At 51.2% G+C, this 20,996-nt stretch overlaps 5 protein-coding genes across 5 annotated transcripts; 3 read left to right on the forward strand and 2 right to left on the reverse strand.

Annotated features, from left to right (window-relative positions):
• The first annotated feature begins 1,250 nt into the window (after nt 1–1,250).
• On the forward strand, nt 1,251–3,790 carry BO82DRAFT_84946 (uncharacterized protein). The gene is made up of 3 exons (XM_025641595.1): nt 1,251–3,288; nt 3,340–3,432; nt 3,484–3,790. Exons 1-3 carry the CDS (start codon nt 1,645–1,647, stop codon nt 3,532–3,534), a joined length of 1,788 nt encoding a protein of 595 aa, XP_025491633.1. The 5' UTR covers nt 1,251–1,644; the 3' UTR covers nt 3,535–3,790.
• A 3,288-nt stretch (nt 3,791–7,078) lies between these two features.
• On the reverse strand, nt 7,079–10,369 carry BO82DRAFT_374852 (Yip1-domain-containing protein; the record flags this gene model as incomplete). Its single annotated transcript, XM_025637443.1, has 7 exons — nt 7,079–7,681; nt 7,778–8,152; nt 8,407; nt 8,580–9,789; nt 9,847–10,033; nt 10,139–10,255; nt 10,337–10,369. 7 exons carry the CDS (start codon nt 10,367–10,369, stop codon nt 7,079–7,081), a joined length of 2,526 nt encoding a protein of 841 aa, XP_025491634.1.
• A 389-nt stretch (nt 10,370–10,758) lies between these two features.
• BO82DRAFT_374854 (ubiquitin-conjugating enzyme E2) lies at nt 10,759–11,719 on the forward strand (the record flags this gene model as incomplete). Its single annotated transcript, XM_025637444.1, has 3 exons — nt 10,759–10,785; nt 10,846–10,925; nt 10,996–11,719. The coding sequence occupies 3 exons, from the start codon at nt 10,759–10,761 to the stop codon at nt 11,717–11,719; spliced, it is 831 nt and encodes a 276-aa protein (XP_025491635.1).
• Nucleotides 11,720–12,112: 393 nt separating this feature from the next.
• BO82DRAFT_85019 (holocytochrome c synthase CYC3) lies at nt 12,113–13,771 on the forward strand. Its single transcript, XM_025641596.1, has 3 exons — nt 12,113–12,375; nt 12,434–13,098; nt 13,176–13,771. Exons 1-3 carry the CDS (start codon nt 12,292–12,294, stop codon nt 13,423–13,425), a joined length of 999 nt encoding a protein of 332 aa, XP_025491636.1. The 5' UTR covers nt 12,113–12,291; the 3' UTR covers nt 13,426–13,771.
• Nucleotides 13,772–13,863: 92 nt separating this feature from the next.
• On the reverse strand, nt 13,864–20,357 carry BO82DRAFT_374858 (ABC1 kinase family protein; the record flags this gene model as incomplete). The annotated part of the gene is made up of 10 exons (XM_025637445.1): nt 13,864–13,906; nt 13,950–14,090; nt 14,144–15,486; nt 15,547–15,888; nt 18,325–19,079; nt 19,116–19,293; nt 19,578–19,699; nt 19,758–19,877; nt 19,934–20,068; nt 20,120–20,357. The coding sequence occupies 10 exons, from the start codon at nt 20,355–20,357 to the stop codon at nt 13,864–13,866; spliced, it is 3,417 nt and encodes a 1,138-aa protein (XP_025491637.1).
• Nucleotides 20,358–20,996: the final 639 nt, after the last annotated feature.

Below are 20,996 nucleotides of genomic sequence, written 5' to 3' on the forward strand. Positions count from 1 at the left end.
TAGCCGATTAGATTACTAGATAGATCCGATAAACATATGAACATATACGGAATCGGGAATTCAATTGAATGATTATGAGTAAGTGAAGAATCCCCTTATCTAACTTTTGTTTATCAATCAAGCAACTGCTTTAGATACGTACAGTACCGTCCGTGTCGGAGCCATCAAACATCAAACCCAGTCGGCCCCCCGTCCGTTCGCCCCGGGCCTGGAGAAGGGGGAGGTGGGTGGGGTCCACCTGGCATCCATCGACCTCCATCGGTAAGCCTGTTGATCGCGGCCTCGTCGTAAGGTGAGGGTGCGCGTGACCAGCCGGTAATTCTGGCATTTCCTTTCGGTTACCCTTTTTAGCTTTGCTCTTTTCTTCCTTTCTGTTCGCCTTCCCAATCACAAATTGCCAGATTGTTCATCCCTACGCTTGCTGGAATATTTGGCATACCTATACATCCACTGTAACTAATACTCTACACATAGATGCACACAGATACTGCACAGATATCCGAATGAGCCCATAAAGTGAATAAGTTAATGTTCGGACCGGTACTCCGTAGTGTTTATAGAGTAGGGTCTCGGCTTTCAGTGGGGCGGTCCAGATCCCCGAGCAACAACCCCTAGTTAGAGTCTGATACTATCTAATACTGTAGAATGTACTCCGTACTTCGTACAGGTGCTAACTACCCATTAGTCCTGTGGGTCCGAGCCCTGGAATGGGACGGAGAAATTGAAGCCGTGAACGAGGGCCAGGGTGTCTTGTTGTCTCCTAAATCATGCAAGTCAGCCGAATCCTCTTCCATACTCATGGTCACTTGGTGCGGGTACCAATGGTGTACTGTACAGTACGTGTAGACTGGGGAGTGACTTTCTACATGAAGTAGTTATACATACGTACTAGATTGCATATCCCCTGCTGCCCTTGCGCCCAGGTAGATAGGCACACAAAGGTGCTCCGTACCGGTCAATGTATGCATCGTATGCATGAATGCCACCTTCCCCCGACTTCGCCGATGCTGCCAGAGTACTCCGTGCAATGAAGTATTTACTAGTCATATGTATGTACTGCACAGTACATACGGAACTCACAATATTTCTAGACTAAACCCAATTCTATCATGGTTATACACTGTTGGACGACAATATGTCTGACAATCTCTCGGTTAGTGGATGTCGTCGTACTTACGATGGCAACAGGTGTACGGTATATCTATGCCTCCCTCCTACTTCTACTGTTCACTTTCCCCCAACTCCCTCCACCCTCTTGACCCATAAACCACTCGAATTCCTCGCTTTATCTTTGGGATACCTTACGGGCGCTTGACGTAGTTCGCTGATCGTCTCTGTCTGTACTGGAATATTCGAAGCCATCCATTCCCGTGAGCAGCTTCTAGAGATTGTTTCATACTATACTCTTCTTCTCCGTCTTCTCCTTCTCCTCCTCCTCCTCCTCCTCCTCCTTCTTCTTGTGGTTGTCGCTCCGCCACTCGCTTCTTATCACTACGGTTGTTCCCCTCCTTCGCTACGCGCAGACTTCTCATAATACATCGGCTCTCTCTCTCTTTTTTTTTTCTGGCTCGTGCGTCCTCTTCATAGTTTCCCTCCCTCTCCACATTGGCGCATAATCAAAGTCCGCCATTGACATTCCCTAACATGCCCGAGGAGGAGTTATGGTCTACTTTAGTCACCGCCACCGATCCCGAGCATATCAAGGCCATGCCAGCCGTTCTTTTGTCCACTATCGAACTGCTGGAGACGGAACTGGCCAATGCTAGAGCTGCGCTCCAGGAACTCCAGCCCAATGCTGCTCCTGTGTTCTCGCGAAGAGATGAACTCGCTCTAGGTGCGATGACTGCTTATCGCCAAAACCTCATCGGCCGCGCCCCTGATTTCTTTTACGGTACTTGTCGATTGACCTCAAAAGAATTGGGGCTTGTGCCAGTGGTAGAGGAAGTGCTACTAGATGACGAGGCCAGTGACGGGGCGGTCAAGGAAGACACCGCGAAATCCCAACCCATAACCACCGTATTGCGTAAGCCGGCTACTCTCACCGATGTCTTGTCAAATAATGTTATTCTCGACCATATCGCCCCATATTTGTCGACCCCAGCTTTGTTCGCCGTGGCCTCGACCTCGCGTGTTCTTAGATCTTTGGTCATAGACACGCCATATGTTTTCCGGCATCTCGACCTGAGCCGATGTCGCGGCGCCGACATTGCCAGCGAGGTACCAGACAAACTTGAGGCTCAGGCCGCAAGAGAGGTTCAGCTGAGTGACGCACTTACGGCGGATGATTTTTATGCGACACCTTTGCGAGGCATCTTTTCCCACCTCGAACGAAAATCAATCATGCAAGATGTGCGGACACTGATATTAGACGGGCTGTCTGTGCCGGCGGAATTGATTGCCGACATCCTTCTGACAGATCGTTTCAACATCAATATTCTGTCGATAAGGGAGTGCCGGCATCTGAACGAACCTAAGTTGATGCAGGTGCTGAATTATGCGGTCAGACCTACACGCCCCAAAGGAACTCCGCGTTTGAAGGGGATATACCATTTTACACCCATGGCACAACCGCGTGGTGCTGTACGCAGGAACTACCGCGACTGGTGGAACTCAAGATGCTCCAGCCAAGAATCAAGCGAGCCTTCCACCCCCGGCGAAAATCCAGCATCACGTCGCGAGCCAACGAGTGATACATGCAGTCAAAATCCCTGGTACTATCCGTCAGGGAAGCTGTTCAAGCGGAAGATAGACGAAGGGTGGGCAGAAACAATTCAAAAATGCGAGGGTATCATTGCCTTCGACACCGTGCTGTGTCGGGGTCCGCGGCACAATGTTGAGCTGCAAGATCCAAGCTTACCGAACGACGAGAGCTCCGAGCTAGAGAGTCGAATGCTTGCGCCGGCAATAGCTACTGTCGCACTTGGTCCCGAAGGTTGCGATGGATGCCATTCAGTACCCGAAGGACCGGCGATTTGGGGCGAATTCCTCGAGGAGCGATTTCCTCTGCTTGCGCCACCTCCATTGCATTCATCTACAGTGGCAGCAGCGAGACGCCCTGCGTTAATTCCTGACAAACAAGCAGTGTTGATAGCTCGGTGTACAGAATGTCTGACCGATCGCTGGTGTCATCGTTGTAATAAATGGTTTTGCACCGATTGTTTGCCATATCCAGAGCGCGTAAGAAGCAACCTCACCCCGCATCAGACTGCTACCAGAGAACCCAGAGGGGACGAATTGAATATAGGCGGGCTTGGTGTGAGCAAGGACTGCTGGGAATGTGGTCCAACGGTGAGTGCCGTGATTAGTGTCCAGCTAGCTTCTTTCTGATGGGTTATCCAGTGTGCCATGTGTAAGGCGGAGTGCCAACGGACATGCAACACCTGCCGAGGAGATTACTGTGTTGAGCACAATGAAGGGTGCTCATCAACCCTGGTATGTACCAAGACTTCATCTATGACAAGGGAAGGCTGACCAAGGGGGAAGTGTGACTGGTGCAACACGAGCACACGCCATCGAGTGAGAGAATTATATTGATTTGATTGGACTGGTGCTCTAAAGACATCATTGTGGGTCCTGAATCATTTCAAGCAAGCGTATCTTTGTCAGCATGGGAAACAGCTGAGGATTAGGGCTGAGGGTGGAATGGAATGAATGCATTGAGAGCGATGTCACTATACCATATACTCTCTATAGTTCGACTAGTCAAATTTTCCAGGTTCCAGAGTAGTTGGTTAATTGTTGGTTAGTTTAGTTAGTTTGGTTGACTTCAAGGTTAACATAATTGATAGTAACTTAACAGTAACTACAGAGTAAGTTAAAAAGGCCAATCAGGATGACAAATCCCCGACCTCTTTCCAGAAGGCCCGCGGCGCTTCGGTTCTCCCTCTCTTTCTCTCTCTCTCTCCCTCCCCCAAGGCTTGCTCTCCTGCTGCCTGCAACAAGCAACCACCCTTTCAAGCTGCGTGTAGGCAAATTATCTAATCTTGAAGATGACCAGTTTATCAAGCAATCTCCTTCCATCCAAAACTTCCTCCTTATTTCCACTCTTCGCTTTGGCTGCTTTGCCCCAAGGTCCGAAAGTCTCCTAGTATAAGCCCCCCTCCCCCCGCTAGGACTAAACATCACATTTACCCATCACCTACGAATACTGTACCTATAAAATACAGTACTGTACATACCGAGTTTAAGGTTATGGCCTCCGAACAAGGCTCTCTACGCTGGTCAGCGCAATTGACTGTCACACCTTCGGATCTCACCCCTCAACTTCCGGGTGATAAAATCACACTGCCCCAGTCTGCTCTCGAGCAACTCCTTGCCGCGGCCCCGCTTCAAGACACCGTCTCGCCTAATCCTGCGCTTCCTGTCACCACCGCCTTCGACCTCTTCAACCCCTACACATTTGAGACCGAGTCGCGAGCACTCGATCGCGCTGCAGAGCGCCAACATCAGCTACCTCAGCCGCTGACATTCCGCATCGTGAATCCTCAAAATGACCGCGTGGTCTATGCGGGTATTCGAGAATTCTCCTCAGGGGAAAATGAGATCGGATTGAGCACCTTCCTACGAGGCGCGCTCGGATTGGACAATTTCCCGCCATCGCCTCCAGCAGAAAATGCTACCTCGAACATGCCAGAAAAGTCCTCATTTGCTACAGTGACGGTGCACGCGCATCAGTTACCGAAGGGCACGTATGTGCGCTTGCGCCCGCTTGCAGCCGGATACGACCCGGAAGACTGGAAGGCCCTGTTGGAGCGCGTGCTACGTGATAGCTATACGACTCTTACCATCGGCGAGGTCTTAAAGGTAGTTAGCGGTCAGGGTGAGCCGTTCCGTTTTCTGGTCGACAAGGTGGAACCCGAGGGCCCCGGAATATGCGTTGTGGATACGGATTTGGAAGTCGACATTGTTGCTTTGAACGAGGACCAAGCAAGAGAAACTTTACAGAAACGGCTAGAAAGTTCATCTCGCACCGTGGGCAGTAAGAATGGTACTTCTCCTGGTGGCGAACTTCACATCGGCCATTCGGTCACTGGCCAACTAGCACCGGGTGATTATGTCGATTATGAGCTTGCCAGATGGGATCGTGGAGCCCCCCTCGAAATTCGCGTTGAAGGCCTTGACAACGCAGATGTGTACGTTTTTGCCAGCCCGCTTTCTGCTCGTCAAAGGAATCGACCAAGGGTGGACGAACATGTTTTTGGTGACTTTTCAATGCAATTTTCGAAGCGATTGATGATTCAACCGACAAATACTGAGCTCGAGAGCGCCGATGCTATATACATATCGGTTCATATGATGATGCCTGACGCCTCCTCGATACAAGGTTCCGGAGCCAGCTCACCAGTGCCTTACAAGCTGCAGCTCTCAAACGGCATGGCAATTAAGGAAGACGGGCCTAATGTGTGCGAGGGTCCGAGTGATCATGCGCCTGAGGACGTGCAGTGTAAGAACTGCCGCCAGTGGGTGCCACAGCGGACTCTGGTGCTTCACGAGAATTTTTGTATCCGGAACAACGTGTATTGCCCCCAGTGCCATAATGTCTTTCAGAAGCGTTCTCCCGAATGGCAGGACCATTGGCATTGTCCACATGATTCATCTTATGGAAATAGTCCTTTAGACAAGCAAAAGCACAATGATGTATTCCATACACAGCATTCTTGCCGTGCTTGTGGATACCAGACAGGGAGCCTCCCACGCCTTGCGCAACATCGCACGACCGTCTGCCCAGCCAAGCCTATCCTCTGCCAATTCTGCCACCTTGTGGTACCCCAACGAGGCGAGTCAGACCCCAGCATGGAAGATCCAGAAGTTCTAGTTTCTGGTCTTACCCCGCACGAGCTGGTGGATGGAGGGCGGACCACGGAATGCCATTTATGCAACAAGATTGTTCGGATGCGGGATCTAAAGACTCACCTACGCCATCACGATTTGGAGCGTTTGTCTCGGCCTACACCTCGGATCTGCTTGAATGAAAATTGCGGCCGGACTCTGGACGGCCGTGGGACGCAGAACGCGAATCACCTGGGCCTATGTAGCATTTGCTTTGGTCCACTTTATGTGGACACTTATGACCCAGAGGGAAAGGCTTTGCGAAGACGCATTGAGCGCCGGTATCTTTCGCAGATGATGTCAGGGTGCGGTAAATCTTGGTGTCAGAATGAGTATTGCAAGACAGGAAAGCAAGCCAGACAATCTAGCGAGCCATTTACCCCGAAAAGTGCGGCGGCCATCCTGGCGGTAGTGCGGCCACTGATTGACGCAGTCAATCTTCAAGGAGATACGCCGAATGCAGCGCCTTTCCACCTATGTACGGATCAAGTAGGCCAGCAACGACGCTCTCTCGCGGAATTACTCGCCAGAGAAGCTGCAGCAGCAGAGGGGAAATCCTATGATCTGGCATGGTGTGTTGCTGCCGTCGAAGCTTCTGCAGGCAATCTTGAACGATCGCGCGAGTGGCTGGACAACTGGGCTCCGGCTCGTGGCGAGAAAACAAGTATGTTCACGTAGATAGCCAATTGCATTAAGCTAAAGCATGAAATCACAAGAGAGTTGGTCTTTCTATTTTTGGCCCATAACGTAGTCAATTTTGCCGGTGGGGGATTCTGATTTTTTTTCCCCTTGATTTCGACCACTACCCTGCACCAAATGGCTTCAATCAACACTCGGGTGTAGATCCGCGTGAGATCATTGTAGGGTCAGCCTAAGGGACGTCTGACCGGGACCTGTGATGACACTAAAATGCGGAGTCATACTAGAGTGCTGGGGACTGGACAAAGGTTTGGCGAAGTATACACTCTTTTTTTTTATACCAGAGTAACTAAAGACCCGTCAATTAAGGAAGGATCAAGTACACCGCTAGCTCAGAAACTCGAAGAGGCACGTATGGTATAACTAAAGCAGCAAGAGAAATCATGATATTCATACAAAGCTGCCGCGAAGCCAATCAAGCGGTGCCTTCGCTGCGAAGGTGCGGTTCGACTTGCAAACAGCCCAAGTGCAACGCATAGTCGTTCCAGTGCATAAAACTTGATGGCCGCGCCTCCAGTGAGCGCCCCGGATATCGATTCCGTAGTCTCGGTCAGGCAGCACCCGTCTTGGCAGCCAGGGTGCCACTTCCTCGGGAGGAGAAAATTCCCATGATACCGAATACCACATAGAACAGTGCCAGAGGATAGGCCACCAGGCCTCTCATGCCGCGCATACGGGCGACGGCGCAGAACATCCCCGAGGAGCTGTAGGTGCACCAGCCAACGGCGGCGGTGGTCAGGAGATAGCCGAACATGGTATCCATGGGAATGAGAATCCCAACCAAGCTCGTCAGCACCAAGGGCAAGAAGCAGTAGCCAAGTACGCTGGCGGAGCGGGGGAAGGTCAGGGTTGCAGAGAAATGGCCGGCGGCCGAGGCGTCCGACATGGTGGGTTTGTGGTGCGGAGAATAGTTGGTGGGATCGGCGGCGTTGGCTACGGGGACCGCGTCGAGCGCGGGCGACATCAAGCTGAGGATCAAGTGCAAGGCAACCGTGCCGAATACCGCGACGCCGTAGATATACCCATAAAAGACCTTGCCGGACAGCAGGAGGAAGGTGCCGTAGAGTACGATATAAAGCAGCGCGCCGTAGAGGTCGCTGTCGTCCATCAGGTGCTGATCAATGCGAGCAAAGGGATTCAAGACGGTTAAGGTCTAAACATACAGCATCAATGATATTTCAGGTCAGTCAGTGAAGAACTTCAATATAGCGGCTTTCTCTCTCTTTTTCTGCGTCATGATATCCATTACCTTGGTGCGAATGTGTTCAAAATTGACTCCCAGTTCCTCCAGAAGCGGCGGCTCCCCATCATACCCCTCAGTCCCAAATGCAGCAAGCCACCCCGTCCGTAAACCGCCCTGTTCACCCATCCTGCCGCTCACTCCTGCAGATGGGGAGCCGAAGCCGCCATATCCGCTTCCCACCCCTCCGACGGGATAAGCTTGGGCGGCAGGATTGGAGGGGCCTCCAAAGCCCCCATAGGAAGCTTGAGAAGGGGTTGTATGACCGGAGACAGACTGGTAGGATGTCGGGTAGAATTGAAGGTTCTGCGCAGAGGCCTGCGCTCCGTAAGGCTGTTGCTGCGGGTAATACTGGGCCATTGCGGCCAGGGTTAGGGGGAGAAGCTGGAGGGGAGGAGATGTTTGGTGAAACAAAGACACTGGTGTTCTATTGCGCCGCCACTGAAGAAAAATTAGTCGGCGAGTAAATGTAAATGGCAAGTTCTGTGAGTGGGTGAGGGAAATTGAAGTAGATGTATGAGAGAGAGGCGCGGAAGAACAGCTGGCTGGCGGTGATGAAAGATGGGGGCCTTGTTGGTGCCTGAGATGTGTAATGTACGGTAAGTTACACGGCAAGCCGCCGACCCACTTCAGTTTACGCTATGTAACAGCTTATCTGATCTATGAATTCTGAGAGTGTACAGTACATTTGGTCACAGCACATAAATGCACATTGGCACGGCCTCCAAAACGCTCGATTCAGGCTGCTAGAGAATGGAACAATATCCTTCTATTCAAAATGCTACAATACATCGCTCTGGCTTAATTTTACAGGAAGTTAATGCCGATTCCCAATTGAAGGCCTTTGCGGCCTTCTTCGCCTTTCCGCAACACTAGCGGCAGCGAGAAGTTCAACTCAAATCTGGCAACTGGATGAGCATAAACCAGTCCAACACCTGCAGCAACGCTGGGCAAACCATTTACCAGCTCGGAGATGGTCGATACCATGGCATCTTTCACCTCGCCACTGGAAGTGGGGACATTCTTGTCAGCCGTGCGCAGCGGCAGAAGACGACCACCGTTCACAAATGCTTGTAGACGGAAAGGCTTGTCGGCACCCACTCTCGGGAGTGGAAGCAGCAAATTGGCACTTCCCGCAGCATACACGTCTCCTCCAACCGCATCCGCTCCGTCATGCGGTCCGAGGCCACAAAGACGGAACCCACGCACATCTGTGGGGCCTCCCAGGAGGAAACGGTCGTTAACGCGAGATAACTGTGGTCGAGAATCCGAGTCAAGCCCGAGAGGGTACAGAAGTCCCGCGCGGAATCCAGTTGTGAAGCTGACGCCGCTGTCGCCCTTAAGACCAGGGATGGGGACGGGGACCGCAGCTTGTGTTTCAATCTCCGACTTCCAGAAAGAGACATCGCCCTTGAGCGGACCCCAGCCAGCCAGCTCATTGAAGGCCTTGGCGTAGTAGCCCCGCGAGGGAAGGAGCGCATTATCCCTCCGGTCCTTAGTCCAGCTGTGGAAGACGCTGCTCTTCACACTGTCTCCGGCATCGGCGCGAACAGTCGAGGATGCATTTTCGGAAAGGCCAGTCATTTGTCTCCAGAAACCGTTATATCCAAATTCATGGTGGTGTCCGGACGAGCTTATCCAGCGAAGTTTGCTCCACCCGCCTTTCAGAACCTCCTCGTGGCTTGCCCAAGACTTCTGTGTGGCACTAGCAATTCCACCAAGCTCCAAGCGGAAATCGGGATCGCTGAAAAGTGGGGTGTCGAAGGTGGCCTGGTACGCGGATCTTGTCCTGGTGCCCAGCGAAGCATTCAAGTTCAGGTTTTCTGCACCTCCAAACATATTACGCCAGAGAAGGTTACCATAAGCGGACCCTTCAGTATTTCCAAGATCAGTACCCGTCTTGAGCAAGACGCGAGACTTCTCCTTGACCGACAGCAGGACATCAATGGACGGGAGACCAGTTTGCGGGTCAGCCAGTGATGACTGATCTAGATATACCGAGATCGGCTGTTGAAAGACATCTGTACCCGTATTAGCAGTTAATCTGTAGCATAGAATGATACAAGGAAACAACCCACCAAACCTGCCAAGCTTGTCCGCACGTGCCGATACTTCCTGCAAGGCTTCCGAGAGCGTATAGGGCCTAGTTTGATTGCTGCTAAGCAGAGGATTGAATATCTGCTCCAAAAAGCTTCTGCGGGTATGGCGAGCTCCGTGAACCTGCACTGAAGAAATGACACATGGTAGAGTGGAATTTTGGTCAATCTGATGCCATCGTGAACAACCGCGTTAGTCATTTGTTGCTGATTTATCCGGGCTCCCTGGCCCAAGGCAGAGCAATTCGAGGATAGATGAGTCTGCGAAACTGACCAATTCACCGAGGCGATTTTGTGCCTTCTCATAAATTGCTCTGACCCGTTCATTGACAGCTTTCTGCTGCTCTTCCTGCACCTTCGGGTCGGTACGTTGTTGGAGACGCTCGAAGATCTAGAAGCGCGAACGTCGAGCACATTGTCAGTCTAGCCGCTTTGTGATAGTCAGTGGGACAAAAAGAAGGAATTGACTGACATCTCCGTCGTCGACGGAAAGTGGAGAAGACATTGCTGCGGCGGCAATGGCCAAACGAGAGACCTTGCTTGCTTCCTTCGCTTTCCACTTTGGCACGGTGATGCGAAGACCTCGGAGAGGCTGAGGCGATTCTCCCGCGCACGTGACCGGTGGTCTCCCATCCTTCGGAGAGGGAGGGGGGCTTAACTTATACGTAGTTAGTTAGCCTTCCGGGTTGTCCAGCCTTCTGACGTTTCATCCTTCTTGTGTCTTTTCAACATTCACTTTCATAGGCAACCTGCCTGCTTTATACAAAGGAAGAACTGTCCTGCGTCCTGATTCAGTTCTTACTGCCTTTTTCTTTTCTTTGTTTTACCGCTATCCATCTTTCGTCTTCAATACCTCGACGTGCGTCGCACGGCCGTCGTTACGAACTATAAAGCATGGCGACCAAGGCAGCCTATAAACGGGTGGGTCGAATATCTCCCTGCTTGCGGCCATCTATGCGGTCTTGTCTAATTTTTAAGCAGCTCACTCGCGAATATCAAAACATTCAAAAGAATCCTCCGCCATACATCATTGCCCACCCCTCAGAAACCAATATCCTCGAGTGTGTACCCCTCACTCCGTGACACGAGCCGTTCATTCTTGGATTCATGCTAATATACCTTCTGGATCAGGTGGCATTACATCCTCACCGGTCCTCCGGGTACGCCTTACGAAAATGGACAATACTGGGGTACACTGATGTTTCCCCCTGAATACCCATTTGCGCCACCCGCCATCCGCATGCACACCCCGAGCGGTCGGTTCCAACCATCCACTCGCCTTTGCCTCAGCATCAGCGACTACCATCCAAAGTCATTCAACCCGGCCTGGGAGGTTTCCACGATTCTGATCGGACTGCTCTCTTTCATGACAAGTGAAGAGATGACCACTGGGAGCGTGAGTGCTTCGGAGGCGGAACGGAGAGTGCTAGCTGCACGGTCAAGATGGTGGAATTCCACCGGTGGAGGCTCTCACATCAGTGCTAAACCTGGAGTCACTCCTTCCGCCAAAGGAATCAACAATGTCAAGGCTGGAGATGGGGGATTGAAATTTCGTACGGAATGGCCAGAACTCGACCACGAGAACTGGAGATGGATGAAGGACAGCCGCATCGACACGAACACAGGCCAGCTTTTGCCAGACCCCAATGCTGCCACCAAATGCTCCCCGGAAACCAGCGCTCTCCGCAGACGGCCCAACGGTAGTGCTCCAGGTTTGGGAGTTGTTGTGGAGGGTGGCCACGTTGCGCGAGAAGCTGGTCAAAGTTGGGTTCGCCGCAACAAGATCTGGCTAGGCTTTGCCATCATTTTCGGGTATGCGCTGCTTACAAGGCTGGTAAACGATGTCCAGGGATGAGCCGCTTAAATACCTCTTTTTTTCCAAACAAATTTTGGGTCGATTCCGGGTGAGTATTGCATTGACCCTCAGCACATTTCGTCCTTCCGATCATATTGTTTCACGGAAAAGGGCATAACGTTTAATCCATTTAATTGACTCAAAGGGAGTGCTTTGCGGACTTATGTGATTCTATGTTTTGTAGGGCGTTCGAAGAATGGCAAGGCGTCATTTGATCACACTTGGAATATTGCTCTAGATCTTCAAGAGCTTCGCATCACAATAACCACTCAAGTTGCGAAACTGTACATATACAATTTAGCGAACGCAAGAATGACAGATCTTGAGAATCCTGTCGTATATCGGCTATTGATAATTGGTCGCCAAACTCGGGACATCACGTGGGCGGCGGGCGGCGGGCGGGATTTCCTCCGGATTCCAAATCCAGGAAAAAGTTGTTTTTTCTGTGACGACAGTTTCTGTTGACCGCTCGCAGATTCAAATAAGAAGGCCTTTCTTGACATCGTCGACATCATCTCTGTCTGTTTCAGCTGCCATACTTTGTTATCTCCATCAACATACTCTCCTACACCATGGGCTGGTTCTGGGCAGATTCACAACCCAAGCCTACTCCCGCGGCTCCGAACCCGCTGGCGGCCTCCGATGCCTCGCCTCCGGTATGTCTATTTTGCGACGCTGAGGAACATATCAAAAATCACTAAATGTCGTGTCTAGCCGGGGTGTCCAATGCACGTTTCCAACACTACTTCTGCTTCGCCGACTCCAGCTGCTTCGGAGGCACCAAGTGCCTGTCCGGTCCGACCTACTGACTCCCCTTTCTATGCGCCAGCCAAGCCGCAATCTCCAGGCAATCAACCACCACCATCCGCTACCCCAGGCGAGACGAAGTCTACCCTCTCGAAACTGAATCCTCTGAATTACATGTTCGCGTCTATCTCTCAAGAAAGAGCTCCCAATCAGACCTTGGATCTCCCCGTGGAACGGGAACTCTCATCCATCCCAAGATCGGACACCGATGGCAACTGGGAATACCCTTCTCCGCAACAGATGTACAATGCCATGCTTCGCAAGGGCTATACCGATACTCCGCAGGATGCCGTTGAGGCGATGGTTGCCGTCCATAACTTCCTGAATGAGGGTGCCTGGGACGAGATCGTGAGATGGGAGCGCATTTTTTCCAAGGGCCTCTCGGAGGGCTGGGAGAAGTGCCGACGTGGAGAAGAGAATCTCGCAATGGAGGAACTCCGGGAGCAGATTTCCGGTTCCTCCCAGCAGATCCCTCCACCGCGGCTCATCCGGTTCCAGGGCCGGCCTCAGGAGCTGACACCCAAGGCACGGATTCTTCAAGCCTTGGGCTGGCTTTATCCGGCTAAATATGAGTTAGTATTCCCCCCCATGCGGTCGTCCGCCGTTCATGCGCGTCCTATCTACTAACACTACCGCTCCTCTACTACAGATCAAGCCCGCCCTTTGATAGACACGACTGGTTTGTGATGCGGCAGACCCCGTCGGGCCCGAAGGAAGTCCGCTATGTTATCGACTATTATTCCGGCCCACCGGAACCCAACGGAGAACCGGTGTTCTTCCTCGACATCAGACCAGCTCTGGACTCACCGACCGCTGCCGTTGAGCGGCTGATGAGATGGGGAGGAGATGTTTGGTGGCGGGCTAGCGGCGCCTCAGTTCGGGAGATTGGCGGAAACTAACCGACCATGAATGTGGTTTCTCAAAGTTGGGTTTTTTTTTGGATCTTCTGCACCGGTATACACTCCCAGAAGGCGCGGGCGTCTGACCAGTTGTCCTAATCTGTGGGACTGTTCTGCATTCTGTGGCTTTTCATTCTTCACACCCTTCTCATGTATCATGTATTATTTACTATCTTTTGCTGTGAGCTCCTTTAACGGTCAAGTTCTCGAGAGAGGACAACGGCCGCAATGATTAAGTTACTTGTACTCGGCTCAGGTATAATTTTCTCATCTCTTTACTTGGGGCCGAGGACCTATACTTCGTCCAGGGAATCTATTCTACATATATAATAGAGTGCATTCTGATTATGTTGATGCGGTGGTTGCATCGCGATTTGTATTCATCGGGGTTCATATTCTATCCATGTTCTAAGCATCAAATGAGATTACGTAATTTCTCTACATCAGTGCCGAGATCTTGCTGTTGACCTTCTGATCCGATCTGTCTTCAGATGTTAGGGGACAGCAAGTCATATTTGACGCACTGTTCAACGCTGTCAATGCTGCTCTGGAGCAGTTCACGCGCTTCAAGTCCTACCCAAATACGGAGCATAGACACATCCCCGGACCGGACTGATTTCAGGGATGTGACATTCGAACCTAATTTTCGCAGTATCGGCAGGGCACTATCGGCTGCGTCAGTATACAAGCTTTGCGCGTCATTCATTGGACAGCCCACCTTTTGAATAGATCGAGGTCCGGGTCCAGGTTCCGGCCAATACCTTCGAGAAGAAGACAGGAGATGACGACATTGACGAAATCCCCTTCCATTCGAACATGATGACTTCGGACCATGGACAGCACCTCACTCAAAACGTCGCCGATTTTGACGCTGCCCAGTGCGAACGTCCGCGACTTGACATTCAAGACCAGATGCTCCATTCTCAATGCAAAGTAATGAGGGTCAATCACAGCTTCCGGCTGGCGGCAGCGCTCGACCATAAGCTCACCTGCTCGGTATCCATCGAACTCGGCAATCGCGCGAAACAAATCGATGAAGTTTCTGCGGTTGAGGTCGTTTAATTGTGTCACGAGTCCGGTATCAATAAAGATAAGTTGGGGTCGATATCCTTCTGCATTCAATTGATCAAGTACCGACTCCCAATTGCGCCGGTTACTGGCATGCGGTCGCAGCCGAGCAAGCACCGACTCTGTGACATCAACTTCGGCTGTAGTTGGTGCATCCGATGCACGGCTTTTATTGCGGAGGGACAGGTCTAATTCACTTGGCTGATAGAATCGTACCATGATGTTTCCTGGGTGTAAATCAGCGTGGACAAAGTTGTCAATCAATAGCATGTGAAGGAAGGCATCCAGGCCCTCATTCGCAATTTCTCGTTGGTAAACCCCTCCGCCGACGTCAAGGAAGGTCGAGAGGGGGATCCCTTGGGCGAACTCTTCCACGAGCACCTCCCGGGTCGAATAGTCTATGTACGGGTAAGGAAACCAGGCTGTAGTCCGGGTCCTAAATTTCTCCCGGAACATGACCAGGTTTGCTGCTTCGATCCTCAAATCCAGCTGCAGCTTCATCATCTCTCCAAATTGGTTGACTTCGTCCGGCAAAGACAACCAGTGCATTGTAGGGATGGCATTGATCAGAGAGGCAAAGAAGGACATAATCTTCAAGTCCCTATGGATCATGCGCTCCACCTTTGGATGCAGCACTTTGACGGCTACGTATGACGACGGAACCCGCTGAGGGCTGCTCTTGACCAAGGCCTCGACATTCTTCCGGACCTTCCCTCGTAAACCGGACGGTTGACCGTCGAAAGCACCATCGTCTGTTCCCGCCAGGTTGGGCTTCAATTTTGCTTTGTAGACCTGGGCGATGGCACCTACTCCTAAAGGCTCCTCATAAAATTCCTCAAAAATATCTTCGAAGGGCAGGTTGTTGAAAGCCTTGCTGATGATCTTCTTGGTCTGGCGTAACGAGTGTGCAGGCGCGTTCGAGTGGAGAGAAGACATGATGTCGCACAGGTCGGGAGGAAAGATGTCGGTACGTGATGCTGCCCATTGTCCGAGCTGAAGCAGACACGCCTGTTACTAGGTGCAGCAAACAAAAGTATACGGCTTGGATCTTACCTTGATGAACGCTGGGCCTGCACGTTCCATGGACCGCACCAGAAACTTGTACCACCAAATGGTCCCCGACGACACCGCTTCCCGATTCTTCCCATTTCCTCCAAGGCATAAGATGGGTGCCGTGAACACGACAGGCAGGAAAATTATGAGCAGGTGGACAAAGCGAAAACCGGTAGCTATCGGATCGTATACGAAGCGATGCCCGTAAAGGACCAAGGTTTGCCAGAGCCTAGACAAACCACTTGCTTCCTCGTCGACTTTCCTCTGGATCTCTCGGCGCGAGACTTCTAGCATCTGCATCTCACTTGTCTTGCCGCGTTCCCCGTCCCCTTCCTCGGCAAGCTTCAGAAATGCCCCCGGGGCCAGCGCAGCAAGGAGTACCGTGCGACACCCAGGGGTATTTCCTGACCGTCCCGACCCGGATTGTCGCGACCATATTGGCTGACGACCGAAGCGCGGTCGAGATAGTTGGGGGAAGCGGGATAGTAGTGGCGGGCCTCTACCACGACACACAATGAAGCGGCCAAAGAGGACGGCCGTCCTCATATTCTCATATAGAAAAGTTTCGAGTAGCGGATAGAACGGTCATTGAAGAGCAAGACAAAGGCCCCGCGTGAGCATAACGATAAGAGCGGTACGGCCATTAGGACGAAGAGGAGGAGGAAGAAAGCAAAAAGAGAGTTGAGAACTGGAGCTGTGCAGGCGGCGGGCAGCGGGCAGCGGGCAGCGGGCAGCGGGCGAGCACGTGGTTGCGACGTCATCGTCATCATCAACATCAACACCACGAAGACCAACAGACAAACTCCTCATGTACTGTACTGTACTATGCTACTAAGCGAAATGGCTGACCCTTGCTTTGGAATCTTTCCATACCCGCTTTCCCGCTGTTTTTGATGTCTGGGCAAAGGAGATTTGTCACGGGGAACTCTCCTCTCGACCCGGTTGACTCGGGAAAAAGTCCAAATCCGGCCGTCATGCTTTGCTCGGCATGAACTATCGACGAAAACAGGGTCTCTGTCTCTGCTTTTGCGGTAGATCTTGTATTCTACTAGGCAGAGCCCACTGCACTCGACCGAAGTCGCTCGATAGCTTTCTACTTAGTCCAAGCTCTGCGCAATGTGAAAGCATTTCAAGTCAACCTGATCATTCGATCTCAAGATGGGCCATTCTGACTACAAACGTGATCCCGAATCGCTTCGTGATGTTGCGTCCAAACGCCCCTGGTGGACGCCCTTCTCGTTGTGCCTCACTTTTCTGTGCCTTTGTCTGCTCAGAGTCACAATAGTCCCTCACTGCTTCGGCCGATGGTCATTTAGCTGGAACATGCTATATCAGCTTGGAAAGAACAGTTCGCTCGCTCCCTTTTATGCCTATTCGGAAGGCTCGGGGGAATTCGACAAGCCGCAGGGCTTTGATATCGTTGCCTTGGTTCCGTTCCGCCATTGGCAGCGCACCGAGATCCTGAATTGTTATCTGCGAGTGAGTAAGGTCCGCTCTCTGTAGGTCCAAACATTCATGGGCTTACTTGCATCGCAAGAACAATCTCGTATCCAACCATGGGCTCGTCGACCAAGTCATGTTTCTGCCCCAAACCAACGATACGAGGGGTCTGGAATGGCTCGCATCGATAGTCGAGCAGAACCCCTCATACACGCTCGTGCAGGGAGATCCCCGTTCGCAACTGGATCAGCTTAAAAAGGACACACTCTATATTTGGATCGATGGCGACATCGTGTTTCTAGAAGACCATACAATCTCGACGGTCGTCAAAACCAAGCTCGAACACCCCGATCTGCCCTTAGTTTCGGCGAACGTCATCAACGAAGCAGCCTTGGAGGCCCTCCATAGTCATGCCAGCGTCGCCTTGCCTTATCTCCCGGAGCTGAGTCCCACGCATTCGTCCTCCAAGATCGAAATGCACGATTGGCGTGCCTCTCGTCTTCCGCCATGGCAGGGGCCTAGTGACTTTACCATGGATGAGGAATTCGCTCCGCCCTTTACCAGCCACCGATGGCTCCTTTCGGGCTACTACAATTACAGCCTCACTCCCATTAGTATGGCGAAGTACGCTCCGAAAGGACCTAGTATGCACCACTGGACTGTCAACGCTCAGCAACATTACTCTTTTCTGCACCACTTAGAGCTAAATCATCTCAATCGGTACAAATTCCCCACGTGGAGTGTACCATCAACAAACATCAGCCTGAACTTCCTTTGCTTCTGGGGGAGTGTCGCAACGAAACGGTTGCTCAAGGAGTTCGATAGCATGACATTTTTGAAACCTCTCTCAGACGACCAAGTGGAAGAAAATAGCATGATTGATGGGAAAGGATTGGCTGTACACTACTCAAGCAGCCAGGGTCTGGAGGGTCTAGATTCTACTGATTTGCTCAAACGATATCAATTGTTTGCAGAAGAAGCTATTTGTAAAGGCATGTAGGCTCTCTGTGGCCGGGATCCAACTAAAGCAGCACCATGGGTGTTCTATTTAGAAATTATTGGTGGACTAAAATGCACATCTTGGACCAACAATAGATATCGAGAGTCTAGGCCCAAGGTTTCATGTGAGTATATGAGCACCTTGCTCCTTTTCCGATTGGCACGCCTTATATAAGGCTCTTTAATTGTGGTTGTTCAGTTAGTGAGTTGAAAATATCTGGAGGCATGGCTGTTCATCAGCCTTTGAAAACTGGCCTTCGAAGAGTCCGGGAGAGTGTCCACCTGTAGAATATGATTAGTGCATCGCATACGCGGTGATTAGAGTCCGGATTAACTTACATCACTCTTCAGCAACTCTTGCATAAGCACAATGATGTTGCCGCGATCCTTGTTGAGTTGCAGGTTGTCTGCCTCGGTAAAATCGGTCGAATCTGCAGCAAACACTTCCTCGAGCACTGGCATAATGCCCATCTTCTCTATACATTTCGAGGCTACAATCAACCCACCTTGTGTCGACGCCATCAAAGCAAGAGTAAACCAGCCCTCGCTCCGAACAACTGGCCATTGTGACTGAGTGATCATGGCACCCACAGGTAACGGAATATCGTCGTGCGGCTCAAAGGTTTTTCTAAGGAGGGCCTCGGCACCGCTATCCTTCTCACGCACTCTGGGGACCAAGGTGCGGCATATAGAAGCCACGATACGCCCGATCTCCGTTTTGATGGGGGCTGAGTCTGTCTTTGCAAACAGCGCGAGGAGAAATGAGAGGTAGGTCTTCCCTTCACCCTCGATCTCCTTGTCACCCACAGGTGCCTCCTCAAGCAAGCGAGCGATGTTCCCCACTGAGGAGATGATCACCTGCCGTGTGATGCTAGTTGCAACAAACTGAACCTGGGGGACTGTCTCATACTGCCAGAGGCCTGAAACGGCAGGAATAAGACCGGCCTCTCCGAGCCGATCTTTATTGTTACCGGCAATTGCCAGATTTTTCAGAAAGCCGAGTGCCGAGTGAAGCACTGCGCCCCTGGCTTCGCTTTTCAGGAGCGATATGAGCGCCTTGTGGATGTTCAGCTTTTCAACCATCTCTTCACAGACTGCGTCCGATCTTGCCAAATTGCCAAGGACAACACACGAACAGATCTGAAGCTGGTCCTCCTTTGCCTCCAGCCAAGAGCCCAGTAAGCGCACAAGATCGGAATCAAGCGGATAGAGCTCTGCGAATAGTGGCAATGCGGAGACTTCGGCTAGTGTCTGATTTATCTTCAACCGAGCCTGTGACAAGGCATGCATGTCCTCTTTAGAACATTCCTCATCCTTGAATAACAGTGATCGCTCGAGAACTGATAGAACCTGGGGCATCAAGCCATTGGACAGACACGTGGTTTGAAATCGTGTTTTGTCCAAATAAGCACCAAGACAAGTAACGAGAGAGGGATAGTGCGCTGGAGACGAAACCGCCCTCTGTTCATTCAGCACGTCTAGAAGAAGCACCAATGTGGCATCTGGGGACGAGGAGATTCCTTGCTCTGTGAAGATACCGTTAGTCTAATGAACTCTAGAGGTCGTTCGTCACGCATGCCTTGTTCCCCAACCAAATCAATAAGCTCGTAGACATAATCAAGTAGAGCCGGGTGCTTCGCAAGAGCGTTATCCTTCAACAATCTCAGAAGAATATAGACAATCTTGTTGGCAGCTATCTGAGACTGGGCGGGTTCTATGCAATGTCAGCTCTGGGGAATGTCCATTCGGAAAAAGCGCAGATCAGCATGTACCGAAATCAATGCATATATTATATAGAACAGGTATAGCCACCTGAATAAGCTTTGGGTTGGCCAGGTGTCGTATAATGGCGGAGGTATAGTTGTTTTTAACTAGGATCTCCCGATTCTCGTCTACCTAGTAGTCAGTGCTAGGCTGCGCTATGTCACGGATAAATGGCGAAACTTACTCGTATCAGCGCAGGAATTACCAACTAGTCGCAGTGAATGCAGGAGAAGATCATCCTCAATAGCCTCCTTTGATGCTACAAGCTGGAGAAAGAAGTCTAGTATACCAGCTTGTCCATACAAAATGCGCCAGGGTGCTGTAGCCTGATCAGAATAACAACAATAGCTACAATGGACGGCTGCCTTACCATTCCTACTTCCATTGGCCAGAGCCTCAGCGGCCGGCAGCAGATACCGGGACCTGCATTTCCAGAGTTTATAGAGAATCTTTTCATCGTCTATAAAGGCTTCAATGGTGCATCGCTCCTCTGCTTTCTTTAGTGACTCCTGTAAGGAAGTCAATAGAGGCTGTTGATCTTCAAGTGGCACAGGTTCGAATTCTTCGACCACAGGTCCCATAGGTGATAGGGCCAATGTCGAGAACATCTGGTCCAAGTCAGGACACTCAATTCCCTTTGATGGCCCTACTTCCGTCAATACACACGACGAATTGAAGGCTGCATCATCACCTCCTTGCGCCCTTGGTACGTCTGGTGCAGTGCTCATCCTTCAGTTTGCGGTTAGAACAACGTATCAGTGCATCAAGCTTGTCTGATAATCTCAGTGGAGTCCGTTTATTTTGGATACAAGGGTGGGCAATGGGAGGCCTCTGTTTCTGCTCAATCAATTATACCCGAAACTGAATCTTCCGTCAGGTCGAAAGTATCGCTGGAAGGATATATAAATTCTGTCTGTTCCTTGGCCCGGGGTCTCGGTTCCCACTAAAAGACAAACGAGGTGTTTCGGGTTTCTCTTTGCAGAAGCAGAAGAGAGAATCGGCCTGTCCGTAGTACCATCGAGTATGAATCTTAACCACCTTTCTTCAGGCACCAAGTCAATAATACCTTGGGTCTAATAAACGTGACGGATCAGGGCGTATTAAAGTCGAGGTATACCTAAGACTCTGTTACAGTACGCGACATGCGACATGATCACGGTGAAGCTTTTCTTATAACTGCTTACTTCCCATCTGGTAGCATTTGAGTGAGAAGCCCCAGTCACTTTCTCCGGCATCTTGAGATCAAG

This window comes from Aspergillus uvarum (assembly GCF_003184745.1).
Source record: "Aspergillus uvarum CBS 121591 unplaced genomic scaffold BO82scaffold_29, whole genome shotgun sequence".
Classification (NCBI taxonomy): Eukaryota; Fungi; Ascomycota; class Eurotiomycetes; order Eurotiales; family Aspergillaceae; genus Aspergillus; species Aspergillus uvarum.